Source organism: Hippocampus comes, unplaced genomic scaffold, assembly GCF_001891065.2.
Source record: "Hippocampus comes isolate QL1 unplaced genomic scaffold, H_comes_QL1_v1.1 scaffold93, whole genome shotgun sequence".
In the NCBI taxonomy this organism is placed as follows: domain Eukaryota; kingdom Metazoa; phylum Chordata; class Actinopteri; order Syngnathiformes; family Syngnathidae; genus Hippocampus; species Hippocampus comes.
Genome location: NW_017805481.1, coordinates 1169797 through 1185856, shown reverse-complemented (window position 1 = coordinate 1185856; position 16060 = coordinate 1169797). Strand labels below are relative to the sequence as shown.

General features: G+C 42.5%; 1 protein-coding gene across 1 annotated transcript; it reads left to right on the top strand.

Moving 5' to 3' along the window:
• Positions 1 to 3411: 3411 nt before the first annotated feature.
• On the top strand, positions 3412 to 13678 carry hs3st2 (heparan sulfate (glucosamine) 3-O-sulfotransferase 2). Its single transcript, XM_019875716.1, has 2 exons — positions 3412 to 3923; positions 12928 to 13678. Exons 1-2 carry the CDS (start codon positions 3439 to 3441, stop codon positions 13544 to 13546), a joined length of 1104 nt encoding a protein of 367 aa, XP_019731275.1. The 5' UTR covers positions 3412 to 3438; the 3' UTR covers positions 13547 to 13678.
• Positions 13679 to 16060: the final 2382 nt, after the last annotated feature.

The following is a 16060-nucleotide window of genomic DNA, read 5'->3' as shown; positions in this document are numbered from 1 at the left end:
ATGCTGGAGCAAATCCCAACTGAATTCGGGCAACAGGCAGGGTATCCACACAAGGAAGGCCAAAGTCGGAAAGGAACCTTGCACCTTCCGCACTGCGAGGCGGACGTGCTAACTAGCGTGTCGGCTTCTACTTTACTGTAAGTCCACTTTTTTTTTCTAAAATGGCACTGTGACGAAATAATGTAGCTGTAATTGTCTCCATTGGGCATAGATCTCAGGAAAGTCCATTTCCATTGACGGCTGCTTTTAAACAAAATAATGTTCTGGCACCCAGGAAGGTTTTGCTCTTTGTGTGTTCTAAAATAAAGTAATAACAACACAATGGATCCAAACATGATTATGCAGGGGAACAAACCGGAAGCCGCGGCTTATACAAATGCTTCATTCCAAATTAATCCCACGAGCCGCGTGATTACAGGAAAGCACCGTCGTGGTGTTCTCCGCAGGACTTAGCTCAAAGTTAATTTACTTTAGCGCGCCGTTCAAGCTGTTGTTCATTTGCAAAGCGACTACCTTTTGCGTCTTCTCTCGTTACGTAAATGTCAGACAGCCGCAGTCCGCCCTTAATGAAATCATTTGGTCGTTTGGAGTCAGCGGGTCCCGTGTTTCGTTTAAGCCTTGTGAGGAAACGGGGTTTGCCCCGAAGGAACACAGATGAACATATTAAATCATCCACTGTTTTCTTCACAAGGCTGGAGATGGATAGAAAAACTCTCTTTATTAAATAATGGCCTCAGCGACTGCATCGCCTTCTGCTACAGAGAAATAACTCTGTCACGACTCGATGAATTGGCTTTCTCCATGAGGCAGTTTTAGAGTCAGCGGAGCGTAATAAATGTCCGCAACACTGCATTTAAAGAAAAGAAAAAAAAGTCTTAAAAATGACTTATGACCCGTTACAGGAGCGCCTTTTAATTGCAATTTCCCTTGAAAGCAATTTTTGTTTGAAAGGCGCCCCCACCCCACCCCCCATAGGAAATAATCCATTTTTGGTTCAAATTGTGGACATCAAAAAAGCTGCATAGGCAATTCTTTTCAGTGACCTTCTAAACCCTTCAACGTCAGCCATTTGCGCTGATCGCAAACTGAGAATGCAACGACTTTACCGCATTTTCACCGAGTATTGTGTTCGATGATTATTTTTACATCAGATCTACCAAATAAAAGAATAGTCACTCAACAGAAAAACATCTTTTTCTGTTCTCTCATAAAAGTTTGAAGAAATTCAGCCACTTTGCCCAAAACCTGGAAAACATTTTTTTTCTTTTTTTGGTCAACAAACACAATAAGCCAAACAATGACTTTGTGCATCGGATTCAGATCGACACCTACCGATGAAAAAAAAACAAACAAAAAAAAAATGGAGGAAATGACATCGCTCAGCCTTTAGAACGAAATATTCTTAACACACCCCACACCACAGGATCATCGCACAGGATAATCTTTTTATCACTATTTTTTTTTACTTGGACCGGAAGTGGAGAATCGGGCTCAAATTACCCCCGATTATCGATATGCCGCGACAGCTAGGTCTGATCGTCTCTATGTGCGTACCCGATTGAGAGTTGCCGTAGCCGTTTATTTTCCTCCAGGCTGGATATTTGTGAAATAAAATTGGTTTGGGGAGGCAGAGGGGTGGGGAGGGGTGGGGGGTAATGAGCAACGGGTGCTGCCAGCCGACAGCTGCGATTCTCCTGACAACACTCGGATGTGCGTTGACACGTTTTGACTGTAAACTCGCATTTTTGAGCCTCATCATCTGTCAGATGAAACAGTACAGAAGCACAGCTGCCGGTGCGACACATAATTTAGTTGTATAATGTCACTGTTTTTTCTTTTTATTCGATTTTTTTTTTTTTTTTTTTTTGCAGTGTGTAAAAAAAAAAGAAAAAAAAACGCTGTCAGCTCTCCGTGTGGCGGGCCAGGCTTGAGATCCTATAATCTCCACAAGAGTAAGAAAGTTTAGAGATCTCCTTGAAGGTGTTTCATTTCCACAGGGGGGACTGGCAAGGTTGACGATTCGCGACGGTTGATTTGAATTTAAAGAGGACTGATTTATTGTGAATCACCAAGGGACCGTAGTCTCTGGAAGCAGCTGGCGGTTTAAGCGGCAGCGAAAACGGCGCACACGCAAGCACGGCAAGATGGATTTGGGGTTGGGATGCGCATAGTGGACGTACAGTACGGCGTTTTTGTGATTTGCATCCGAGCAGAACAAAGAGGCTAGCGTGTCTTTGGATGCAGAGAGAAATGGCAGGGAAGTGTGAAGACAGGCTGTAAGTGCTTCTCAAGCAACACTGGCTCATCAATATGCACATAATTGCTCTTCAGCTTCGCCAAGTCCCCCCGGCTGTTAATTGTTTTGCGCTTGCTCTATTATTGAGACGACTTGTTTTAGTTTAGGCTTGACCAACTCCGACGGACACGCTCGGAAAGGTCGAAACATGCAGGCAAACTTCAAATATTTTCAAGCACAAATGACAAAATGTCAGCCGTCATGTTCCCATACAGCAAATCGTTTTGAGCACTGGATTAGTAGAGCGCATCTGTTCAGCAAATTTCAGTTGTATTTAACTTTTATGTACATTTGCTATTAATCTTGGAACTGCTTTTTTTCCTCCCCCAAAAAATGTTTTATTTAGATGAGATTTTGTTTTTATATTTGTAACTTAGGGTGCAATAAATTTCAATTCAATCATTTTTTTTAAGTAGGTTTTAATTTTCCTGCATTGCAGGCACAGTGTTGTCGTGATGTTTTAAACTGTGCATATCACTCTTGAAAGTGTTGGGTTAAAAGTAAACCAAAGTGGGCTAAATAGCTAATGGGCTTTGGGTCCAAAAGGGAGCGTGTTGAGTTATTTTTGGGTCAAGATTTTGATCCAACGAAGGGCAAAAACTACCCATACTGATGAGTTAAATGGAGCAGTGGTGAAAAATAACACAGATTCTAAAAACAGTTGGGACCAAAAAAAAAAAAAAATCTGAACAGGGACCAACCATCAATTTGACCCAACTTTTATCTTTTTTTTTCTCAAAAAAACAACCTAAAAAATTTTATTTACAAAATGACTCAAGTTGCTGTGGTCCAATTTTTTACCCAAAAATGCTTCAGTCTCAGTATGTGACAACACGAAGCACTTTTGTGTTCATATTGCATGATATGAACCCATCCCTGTGATGACGTCAGAGGTTCGTTGAAGTCTGCATAGGTGGGTGAGCATCACCAGAAGAACCACTTCCAGGTCCACGATAGATAAGGAAGGTGGACTTTTGTGGACTTGGAGCGTGCAGCTTTTCTGGGATTCTACTCCAGTGGACCACACGTTTGCGCCACAGTTGAGGAGGAGGAGGAGGAGGAGGATGGTGATGATGAAAAGGAGGTGTCGGAGGACGGGTCCAATGGAGCGCCATGCAGAACCTTGAACCCCCCATGGAGACATGGCACAGCGGTTCCTCTCGTCCGCCTTCATGCTGACCGTCTCGCTGTCGTGTACCTACCTGTGCTACACGATCATCTTCGGCCGCACAACCGTTACTTCGGGTCGGGTGCACGAGGGAAGCCGATGCCCGCCGAACCCCAACGCGGCCGGGAAGAAACTTCTCGCCCAGTCGGAGCAGTGTGCCCGTCTGCGGTGGGTCCGCGCCGCCGCCGCCGCCGCCGCAGCCGCAGCCGGAGCCCCTCCCGGTGCTTTCGGATCTCGTCCTCCTCTTCCTCCCTCTCCTCCGTCTCGCTGGGTGAGAAACTCAAGTTTGGCGCAAAGGTACGGAAATAAAAAACTCCCTGGCGTCTTAATAGTGGGAGTGAAGAAAGGAGGAACCAGGGCGGTGCTGGAGTTCATTCGGATCCATCCAGATGTGCGCGCGCTCGGAACCGAACCCCATTTTTTCGACCGCAACTACGACCGAGGACTCGACTGGTACAGGTGGGCAAAACAAAGTCAAGTTTTCAGCCTTGAACATTTCTTTCCTTCTTGTTTGAGTCACATCGTTCATTTGCATCAATTCTGACGTATGCGTACTATTTGCGACAACATACGTAAATGCTGCATTTGGGAAACCTGGGAAATTAGTCAAGTCACACTTTAAAGTCGACATTTCTATTTGGGGAAGTCCGTGTGTTGGAATGGAGACATTTCTGATTCTGACTCTGATATCACGAACGTCAGGGAAAATTGAATCGAATTGGAGTAGAATAGAATCAACCAGAATAAAACGGAAAGCCTTTACCTTCATTGTACACTGCAAATATAACGAAACTGCGGTGCACCTTCAATTTGTATTCGGATTAAAAATACAACCGAAAAATAAATAATACAAAAGCTATACCAGTACTTAGACAAGGCTATAAATGATGTAGTGTGCAGAACAGAAAGGCACAGTGGAATCGTGTTGGATGTGAAAGATGCATGAAATAATCATTAGATTAATTATGTACACCACTGTGGAAGTCAAACGCCCCTGAAGTTGTTGCTGCATTTTATAAAACTGGGAAATTGGAAAAGTACCACTGGGAAATTTGTTTTTGGCAAGCCCATGCAATGACATCTGACGTCTTACCGCCAGTGATGAATGTAAAACGGCAATTCATTCATAATGTGGATTTTTGTTGCATTCTAACCACAAACATTCATGCTGCATTCAAGCAAATTTGCCCGGTGGGTATCTGATGTCAATTCAACCTTCATATAACATCAAAATCAATCAATTGATGTCGCGTTGATGTTCAATTGACATCAGGTGCCCACTGGGTGGGGAATCGGAATCGTACAGTGGAATGCTGCTCAGACTTTATCTTCAGGATGAAGCCATAAATATGTGATGTCAACTTTTTATGTACTGTGGGATTTCTATTATGTAACGCCTCAGAAGTTATGCTATTTGGAATGTGTCATTTTGTGTACTCCAACAAACATTTAAAGCTGCGTTCAATAAAACTGGGAAATTGGAATTTCGAATCGACACATAGCAAACGTTGAAACATGTCAGTAACAACAATGCAAAGTTTCCTGTTGAACTCTTCTGAAGTTGGCCTATTTGAAAAGCGTAACTTTATTGTAGTCTACCAAGGGGTAAAGCCGCGTTTGGGGAAACTGTGAAATCAGAAAAACACATTGGAATGAGACAAGGGTACAGTGGTGTGTCAAGGGGCGGCGGGGTTGGGGGGGGGGGGGCTTTGAGTGACGGCTATTTCACCCTTGCTGTCGACAGATAAGCATAAAGTCATTCTGACGGCAGACATACAGAATATTGAAGAGCGAATAGTAAAATCTTCCACCTGAAAATCTGCAATATAGAGACCATGTTTTTTAGATGACTCCTCCCACATGCTTTAAACACATTTTAATTCAAACATAAAACGGAAAACAAAAACAATTTCGTCAAACATTGTATATTTAAACACCAAAACGTTCAACCAAATCATATTTTGTCTGACCAGTCAGCTAGCATAATGCTAACTGTAACATGAGAAACATCGTAGAAATTTGCATAGATCTGACTAGTTATAAACGTTCAAAAAACTGCTTCTTTCCACATGGAGCAGCAATGCATACAAGCAGAGTAGACAATACTACCTACAGGCATATATTCTGTTTGTGGTGAATGTGTGTGATATCAAACCATGAGCCTTCACTAAATAATTGCAGTTTTTTTTTTGGTGTCACTTGCCGAGCATGTATCAAAATCCAAATGAAGGACATCAGATGAATATGAGTGCGCCTACTGCGAACGAGGGCGCTCAAACATTCTGGGCATCATGTTTCATTATGTTTGATGCTAGTAAGCGTGCATTCCAGCCAGTCTTCTGGAAAAGGCACCACGGCGCAACAAGTCGAGCGTTGAAGGCTGGAGTGGTGATGTTTATGCAGGGAGGAAAAAAAAAATATCCATGACAGCCATCAGGAGTCAAAATGAATCGTTTGGCACGTTCGTGGTTTGACGCCGTCGTCTTTACTCAAATCCACTTTAATTGACACTTTAATTTCAAACCCTCACCGCGTCTCAGTTTGATGAATGGCTCGCGTAATCAATTACGAAAAATGTCACCCATTGATTTTCTCTCAACTGCAACTTCTGAATTATTTATTTATTTATGTATTTATTTTATAATTTTTGACCTCGGGAGCGGTTGCACCGACACATTACAATTCATTATAATCACATTAGAACTCACTTCTGTAACGATGAGGTTAACTACAGTTCCCGAAAAAAATTACCATTCCCGAAAAAAATTCACTTCACTCCATTTACAAAATATGGAAAAGTCCGTTTTGTACTTTGTATTTATTTTTTTTTTTTGTTATTCACTTTCTTTTGCCCTTGTTAGTGTCCCTAACGTTTTCACTTGCATCAATCCCTTGAGCAAAGAACCCCCCCACCCCCACCGACGCATTTCTTTTGTGCTTCTACATTTCTAATTGTGATAACGTTGCTTGCTCTCCCCGGCATGACATTTTTATTCTATTTCATCGCCCTCCTCATCCCACAGCCGCATCCTGCAGCCGAATCAGTTTTTCTTCCTGTATCTCAGTGATCGCATCATCACCTTGGTGTGTCACGATCAGTATCATATCATATCGGGGGTTCCTCAGTGGTTCCCATCTCTCATGCTGCGCCAATAAATAGTCTCATGTGTTTGAATGCGCTCTTCCATGTATATAACCCCGCAGCGGGTAGATGATACGATATCCTAGCACTCAGAAATCCGAAAAAAGATTTATTTTTAATCGCCCCACCCCCATTGGTGAACCGACATGTCCGCCAAGATCAAATCCTGCCTGAACTCTTCCTCTTGTGTCTCTACGTCCTTTTATATGGCAAACATCCAAGGCACGAGTGAAGCAGGGAAAAATCCGCCTGTACCGAGAAATACCCTTGACCGCCACGTTGCTGGAGGCTGTACAGTAAACTCTGCCGCGATCCCATGCATCCAAATTTGCTGCTGCCGCTTCTTAAATTCAAGGTTTCCGATGAACAAGAATTAAATGATGACGGACGTTTGATCGTTCTTGGATCAGTATGCCCCCCCCCCCTTGAAAGTTTTGAAAATGTAACCCGTGAAAACAGTATAGATTAGCAACATCAAATTTGGAAGTCTTTCATGACCCACAAAAAAATAGTCTCAACGCTCTATGCCGCAACAAAACAGGAAATCGGTGATTTTCGGTAGAAGTGGTCATTTTTGTTCAATAGCATGCTCAGTTATAATTATTATTTTTTTAATTCAGCCCCCTGAAAACTGTTTAACTGAGCAACATGGAATTTGATAGAAATGTCTACTATGAGGAGACCCACAAAAAAGTCTCAAGAAGCCATGCTCGAAAAGATATAGCAAATCTGCCATTTTATTTTGAAGGGTTCATTTCCAGATGTTCTTCCAAACTAAACTTATCTTCGAAATTTTTGTCAAATTTTTATGTTATGTCAATGCGTCTTGGTGTCATTTGGTGGTAGCACACGGTTCATTTATTACTTTCGTGACAAAACGAGTCGGAGTATGAATTCATTGTCAGGCTTTTGGGGAAGGTTTTGGTCGTCGACACGAATTCAAACTCAAACTTGACCAAATGTGTTTGTTTTTGAATCTCATGAGCATGACTTGGTTTGTTACATTAAGATTTGTTGTTGACTGTGCCGTTAAGGCTATCAGAGCCCCGTCACGACATCGGCTGATTCGTTTTTCCTGCCTGCTGTTAATGTGACAGCCCTTAAAATGGCTTCAATTCACAGTCTTATTGCTCAGGGAGAGCAAATGTCAGTCATTTCCCTCCGCACTTCAAACTATGACTACTTGTTATTCCAAAGTCAAGGCCCTCCGGTAGAAAAACAAGCGTTTTTCAAGGTCAAGTGTCTTATGCAATTTTTTTTTCTTTTTTAGCGTAGCAGAACTAGTCTACTTTTTCTTTGAACTTACATTTAGCACTTTTAATCTGAGCTGAACCCTCCACAGTCGGAAAGTCTTGCATTTTGATTCATGACCGGACGTCTTTTCAGCTCTAATTTTAGAGGGATACTTTTAATAATGGAGAAGCTGTCGACGTTCTATCTGTCATATCGAGAAAAGAGCAAGATGCCTTTTTTTGGTCTCTCTTTTTTTAACGAGGTGCAGCAATTGAGACTTTATGAGAATCACTCAAGTTGAGGACATTTTCTCTCCACTTTCCAGCTAAACTTTTTTTCCATTCACGGTGCGTCAGCTTCTCGGGACATTTTGCGACAAATGGGGTACGACTCTTCCCCCACAAGTTGCTTTCCTAATGTGTGGCGAGAACTCCATTTGGACTGCCTGATTGTTACAATACGAATGTGACATCTGCTCCTTCCTTGTACACACCCGTGTCCTCAGCTGTTTTCGGTAGTCATGGCCGCTTAACTGAAGTATTCAGGACAAAAATTAATCCAATGACCATCCCAAAAGACTTTGCCCTACATTTGACTATTTAGGTGAAGATCTCAAGAGACGGGACAGCCACGAATTTGAAGCCAGAGGGCGCATATTGTTCAATGGGTGCCATTATTTTTACTTACAACGACAAATAGTTGTTGTCCAGAAAGAGACAAAGGCCATTTTTTTTTTGCATTAAATCACAATTAATATAGGCCCTAGCCCAAAGCTAGCAGCCCTTTCATAACATTTTCAATATCCAAAATTTATGTATGTATGTGAGCTTGTTCAATTGTGAATAATCTTAGAGAGGTTGGTCAAATATATGAATTTCATATTTGTCCAAGGAAGCAATCCCCGCAGACACACTCTCAAAAGGAGCTGAGCTCTGCTTGTCCCAATAATTTTGTCAACATCGTGTGTGTGAACTAATTAGGCAAACAACCACAGTCACCGCGTTGTTGTGGTGCGAGTCGCTTTGTTATCCCAGCTGAGATGCACACCGTGGCGGCATCACAGCGTAATAGGGAGTCCGCGGCGCTTTGAATTAGAAGACATGGGTGTCGTCTTCCTCCATAACGATGTAGCCGCGTCCCAAAGGGAAGCGAGTGTGAACCTCCTAGACCTCTCGCTTCCCTATCACGCTGCAGCAGCGAGATAAATCACGGAGCGACACAGCCGCCGGGTGCTCTCGGAGGTCGCTTTAGTAGTGAGCGCTCATTATGCAACGGAGCAGCGGGCGCTTTGTGTTCCGCTCTTGACCCAAAGTACCTGTGGAGGAGACGTCTCGAAGGCCGCGTGTTTTTTGTTTGCTCCTTCTCGCTGAGGGTTTCACATCATGACACATGACAGAGGGTAAAACTTGATCGAGGTGAGCAGTGCCTTCTTTGCTGGTCTACGCAGAGAAGTTATACTCGACATTATTTTTATTTTGGAGCATTTCTCTTTATTGCGTCCAGTTTATAGATGTGGATGTTTGATTTTTATTTTTTATTTATTTTTTTTAATCCAATCACATTTTAGCCTCGATGTGCTGCCATCAACCTGCCCATGGCCTTCAGAATACGCTGGCGAATATAACTTGTAGCAATGGGACTGTTTCTTGAACCCAAAATTTGTCCGTCTTCTAATTGGAAAGAATTAGAAACACCTCAGCATGCTTCAAAGAAAGGTCCTGATTGCTATTAGCAGTGCCGGACGTGCTTAGCCACTAACGGCTAGACGGGCAATATGTGCCCGACTGAAGCTAACGAGTCATTTGTGATCTCATATTGAATTCAAAAAAGACAAATCGACGTATAACTAAGTCAAAAACATGACGAATTGGCTATGAAAGGAAAGTAGTAATTGGTATTTTCACGAGTTGACGTACACATTAATGTCATTGTACTTTTGAGGACATTATTTTGCTTTGTACCATCAGGTCGTGGTCCCTTTCCATTGTGAAGGGTGTAATAGAGAGCAGTGATTGGACAGCTCCATTTCTGTGTCGAGCCTCATCATTAATTGGTCACACCGTGTGACTTGTTGCTAGGCAGAGTTCACAAGGTCTCCAGAGCTGTTATAATTGTACCGAATGAACTCTGCCGAGCCAAAAATGACCAATCTGATTGGTTGATCTACATTGCCGCATCCACGAAAATTACCGTTGCTGCTTTTGATCTTTTAAAAACTACATTGGAAGAGAATTACTGCGGATGGGTTTTTGTCTTTGTTCCCACAGTCCAAAAACAACAATTGAGTTGGGTTAATTGGAGACAAGAAATTTCCTGTAGGAGCGAGTGCGTGACTGTATGCACGATTGCAGGTCTTTAATGTGCCGCCCCGCTCGTCTCAAGGATCCTCTCGGCCTGTGTTGGCACAGGTGAGCACCAGCTCCGCCTGCACAGGCTAAGCAGTTAAGACTCTCTACGATGTATCCTAAAATGGAACACTGCACTGAATTTAGATTCTGACAGTGAAGAGAATAATGTATCTCAACTTTTGCTGAGGACAGAACCTGTCGGATTGTGTCTCAAGGTCAAAGAGGTCCTCGTTGCACTAAAGTGCGGATTCACACTCACAAGACATCATTAGGTAGCCTACACGATATGCGGTCTCCGGTGTGGTGTAAGATAAACACGCAGTCTTTTCGAACAGATTGTCCATGGCTCATTAAATGCAATGCACATATTGAATAGATAATGCATTATTAAATAATAATGCCACTATTAACAACCGTGCCGTCTAATGGCTCACTCATTGAAAACTCCTCATTATTGAAAACGCTGGATGTATAATTGTATATCTCATTAACAATTTAACCACTAATTAAAGTTGTCAAGCAGGTGAGTACACAGTAAGCAATTACAGGACCGTTCAAGTATTTCGGAGCATGCGGCAAAGTCTCTGTGCTAACAGTATCGAACGTATTGTCCTCGCCTCACTCGGGTTCATTTTCTTTAAGTCATTAAAATGTCACCGCCAAGCCTCCTAATGCATCTTGACTTAAACTTTAATTCACCGTCAACTTAGTGCGTGTGTGCGTGTGTGTGCAATTCTGTGTGGGTGTGTAACAGAAAATAAAGATGTAAGAGTTTTTACAAAAGAAATGATTCTTCTTCTCAGTACCTGTCCCATTTTGGTCAGCTTTAATTTTTAATTCCTTCGCAGTAGCGTGAATCTTGTAAGCAGGTTGGTGAGTTTGAAAGATAGGTAGTCACTTTGGTTCATTGTGTGTCAGTCATTCAGTCAGTTTGCACATCAATGCAGATGGTTTAATGGAGGACAAAACGTTTGTTTTTGATGCAGATTTGATTGGACATTTTCACAATAGTAACTAAGGGAACTGACAGATTTTTTTTTTTGTTATTTATTATCAGCCTTCTTAGTTACAGATGAGAAGTTTTTATGTTTGAGTTAATTTATCGGTGAGTCAGTCTGTCTGTGTCTGTCAGTCGGTTGGTCAATGGCTGGAGTGGTTGGTTCATCTCTCTGACAATCAGTTGTTCAATTAGTTAATTAGTTGGTTGGTGGATTGGTCAGTCGGTTAATCAGTTGCAGTACTTTGGAAATCAATGGCGCATTGACCGATTGTAATGGTTAGGTAGTATCTACCGATCGATCGATCGATCTAGCTATCTAGCTATCTAGCTATCCATCTAGCTAGCTAGCTATCTACCTACCTGTCTAGTTAGCTAGCTAGCGAGCAAGCTGGCTATCTACAGTACACACAATAAAACAATGAAAATAATGTCCCACACGCAGTCTGTCCAAATTGCCTTGGTGCCTACTTCTTTCGTTTGAATACAGCTGCTGTGATGCACCTAATTTGCCTGGTGTTCACACCACAGTACAAAGTGAAGGAATGCAGACAGCGCAGTGCAATACGGTAGTCTGTGTGTTTCTAAGTAACCTGTCAGTGTTGGTACTATTTAAAGACGCTCCATCTGTGAACTTTCACACTGTCAGCCCTTTTTGTGTGTGCTTTGACAGCCTGCAGCAGACACCTTCCACGCCCCTGTTGCAATCATCACAAGCGTACGCACAAATCCTGTGAAAAATGCTCATGAGTTGCCATTTGCTGGGGAAAAAAAGCGGCGTTCTTGGGAAAGATTAATTGTTTGCTCTCCGGCCCCCAAGGCTCCGGGGGCCCACGACGACTTGGGATGAATAAAGCAAAACGGATCGATAGCGGTGAGACTTTAGAGGTAACCTATGGCTGGAGTTTGAAAGGTTACCTTTTAATCGAAGCCTGCTCACACTCATCATGAAGAAATGTCATCTTTAATCATCCAAACACTGAAGCACAGAGCTGTGAGAAATTGCAAAAAAATAAAAACGACGCTTTCTGGTGTGAGAAGCAGAGCTAATACTTTTACAGTGTCTACGACCTGATGTTCAGTTGTCACTTGTAACTTTCAATATTTGTCATCATATATGTACTGTGTACCACTTACAAAAAGTTTGGGCTATTTTGACTTGCAGGAGAAATTTTAAGATGACCCACTCCACCAATCAACCACTTTTCATATCTTTTGATGAACTTGTTATGAGTCATTGAGTGGATGAAGTAGCCATCAACTAACATAACCGAGACGGAGACGCGCAAGAGCAGGCTACATGCTAAACTGAAGGCTAGAGCGACAGGAACATTGTTGCTAGCTAACGTCGGGTCTCACGCCAACACGATGGATGAGCTGAGAGCAAGAATACTCTCATTAGAGAGTTTTGTGCTCTGATTTTTACGGAAACAAAGAGACAACCAGTATGCAGACGTTCAGGTGATGGAGAAAGACTGCGTGAAGAACAATGATGGCAAAATTGTAAAAATGAGACTGCTCATTTGTTGTAGCGTGAGATTTTATCCTTTTTACATCAGAACTCTTCATGTAAGCTTTTTTTTTTTCATGAATCATGGTAGGCCCCAAAACAAAATCCCCGAATGCCAAACCGTGAATATGGCGTTTTTCTGTATACCCTGGACTGGTTGCTAGTCAACTACAATACCTAATCTAACTTCTATATCTATGAACAACTTGTTTTGTTCTGTTTTTCCCCTCAAGGGGTCTCATGCCACGAACACTGGACAGTCAGATCACGCTGGAGAAGACCCCCAGCTACTTTGTCACAAGGGAGGCGCCCCGCCGCATCTCCAGCATGTCCCATCAGACCAAACTGATCGTGGTGGTGCGCAACCCAGTCACCCGGGCCATCTCGGACTACACGCAGACTCTATCAAAGAAGCCCGACATCCCCACCTTTGAAGATCTGGCCTTTAAGAACAGGAGCCTGGGCGTCGTGGACACCTCGTGGAACGCCATCCGAATCGGCATGTACATTCTACACCTGGAGAACTGGCTGCGCTATTTCCACCTCTCACAGATGCACTTTGTGAGCGGCGAACGCCTCATCACGGACCCGGCGGGCGAGATGGGTCGCGTTCAGGACTTCCTGGGACTCAAGAGGATCATCTCAGACAAGCACTTTTACTTCAACAGGACCAAGGGTTTCCCGTGTCTGAAGAAGCCGGAGAGCAGCGGGCAGCCTCGCTGCTTGGGGAAGTCCAAGGGCAGAACTCACGTACAAATAGAGCAGGAGGTTATTGAGCAGCTGCAGGAGTTTTATAGACCCTTCAACATCAAATTCTTTGAAACAGTCGGACGGGACTTCAAGTGGGATTGAACAGAAACTTCTACTTGGGCAAGTATGAATACTTTGACTTGAAACCTCTTAAAATTTATTGGAAGCTGCTAGACAAAATTGAACTCATCCAGAGACCTGATTGTCAAACCAGGAAGTTGTTTGCATTTATGTTAAAAAAAAGCCCCTGGAATATTTATGGAACAAAACAGACGGCCAGAGACCTGATTGTCAAACCAGGAAGTTGTTTGCACTTATGTGAAAAAAAAAAAGTCCCTGGAATATTTATGGAACAAAACAGACGGTATTCGCTGGAACTGTCACGAGCCAAGCCACAGGATTGAATGTGTGACGTACACACACATAAAAAAAGTTCTCTATTGCTTGAATGCAAATAATTTGTCCTTACAACCAACAAAATCTTTATGGAAGCTGCTGAACAAAGGGTTCTCATACAAAAACTGGATGGTATGTACAGGAAAAGTAAAACAAAAAAATTTGTATTTTGGAATTGAATGTGTCACATAAAGATTCAAATATTATCCTCGAAAGCCCTAAAATAGTATTCATCAAGTTCAGTTTGGTTAAGCTGTATGGGGTACCAAAATAACGGAACCACAATGGACTACCCCCATGTGGGCGGAGCTACACACACAGCATTCCATTGATTGGTTGATGGAAAATGGTCACTTTTGTTCGACGATGGGCAGTACCGTCGTCGTTAGTAGAACCAAATTGGGGAAAATATGGCTGCTGATTATCTAAAAAAAAAAAAAAATCTAAAAATCAAATCAAGTGTAGCCGCTCCTCGCTTGTAAATCACATGAATAAATTAGCGGGCAAGGTGCATTAATTCTTCAAGGCCTCTGTCGCGTTAGCGCCTCACGCCCATGCGAATGCCACCATTTTAATATTCATAGGCTCCGATTGCTTTCGAACGCGCTGGGAATAAACCCGTGGTTTTCCTGGTGGTGAGCTTTCCTCGTGGATGAAAAAACAAAACAAAAAAAAAACATTATCAGTTCTGTCCAAGTGGCAACAATGAAAGCAACATTAAAAAAAAATAAATGTTTACTGTTGACCGGCCTGACTCAATAGTCGAGTGTATGTTTCTATCGCGAGATCTGTCCGCCGATTTTGAATCTCTTGACACAAGTTGGCTGAGGTGGGCTACTCGAAATCAATACATGTTCCCTGAGCTGTCTAACTGATCTTTGGGCTAATTGGCTACTGTCAAAGCAAGAACACTATTGATTTTGATACCTGAGGAAAGACGAGCAAGCTATTTGATGTCAAATTCGAAACGAAAACGTGCTTTTTAACCGGAGAAAGTTTTTGGGCCGATCTTCAACATTTATGAACTTCTCCAAAAAAGCAAGAAATCTACTTATTTTCTGACTTCTTTTCAGGCTCCCGAGGTTCTGCACAATATTGATTTTTAACCATACACAACTGAAGATATAGTAGTCTCTCGAAAGTTCGAAATGAACTGCTACACCAAAGCAAGACCCCAAATGATTTTCGGATTGTCTTTTGACTCCTTTTGTTCGGAACCCAATTGGTAGTCCAAATCAGTCCATGTTTTCTTTTCAGAGTCTCCGGGAATATTGTCAAAGCGATAACCCATCTGATTTCACCCCCATACTCGCTGGGTTTATTGTCCAATGTCAAAGCAAGAACACAATTGATTTTGAGCATCTGACACAAGATGAATAAGGAATCTGTTGTCAAAGTTCAGATCGATACCTGTCACCTGCACTTTTCAACATGTCCACGCTCATACTTCTTCATTCCAAGAGAAGTCTTATGTCCAAGCAAGAATCCGCAAGATTTTTTTTTTCCAGACTATTGGGGATCTTGCTTGGAACACAAGTGATTTTATTACACAGATGGATAGTCCAAAACAATTCACATTACATTTCCTCTGATTTTAAGATAAGATAACCTTTATTTGTCCCAGAGTCTTGAAGATAATTTTTTTAAGCAAGAACCCATCAATTTTTTTTTTGGTTACAATTCATACATACAATGAACTCCAATTGGCTTCTTCAAATTCCTATCTGTCAAGTGTGCGTAATGGTAGTGGACCCAAAACGCAGGGAGGCATGAAAAGCAGGGTGTACTGAACAAAATTTATTAACAAAAAACACTTGCAGGGGAACTCTGGAAAAACAAAATCAAAAGCACGAACAAAGTCATGAAAAGATCAAAATTAAAAGTAACAATCCCTCCCCCCCCAAAAAAAAAATCAGGACCTAAAACACCCAGTAGTGGCCGCAGGAACAGGAACAGGTGACGGCCGTAGGTCATGCGTCGCCTAAAAGAGGATGGGTGGCGGCCGCAGGACGTGCAGCACAGGAACAGGAACAGGTGACAGCCATAGAATGTGCGCCACCAGAACGGGGGGGGATTTCGTTTTTTTTTCGTTTTTCCAGTGTACCCCAGCAAGTGTTTTTTGTTTTTTTTGTTTTTTTTTTGCGAATACATTCTGGTTCAGTCCACCTTGCTTCTGGGTCCACTGCCTTCACACAACATGACACTGACCAAATGGGTAGT

Bases quoted from the DNA above. Each gene is read 5' to 3' on its own strand.
- hs3st2 (XM_019875716.1), top strand. From the start codon at position 3,439: ATGGCACAGCGGTTCCTCTCGTCCGCCTTCATGCTGACCGTCTCGCTG. The intron at 3,924-12,927 runs GTGGGCAAAACA...TTTCCCCTCAAG, and splicing joins CGAGGACTCGACTGGTACAG to GGGTCTCATGCCACGAACAC.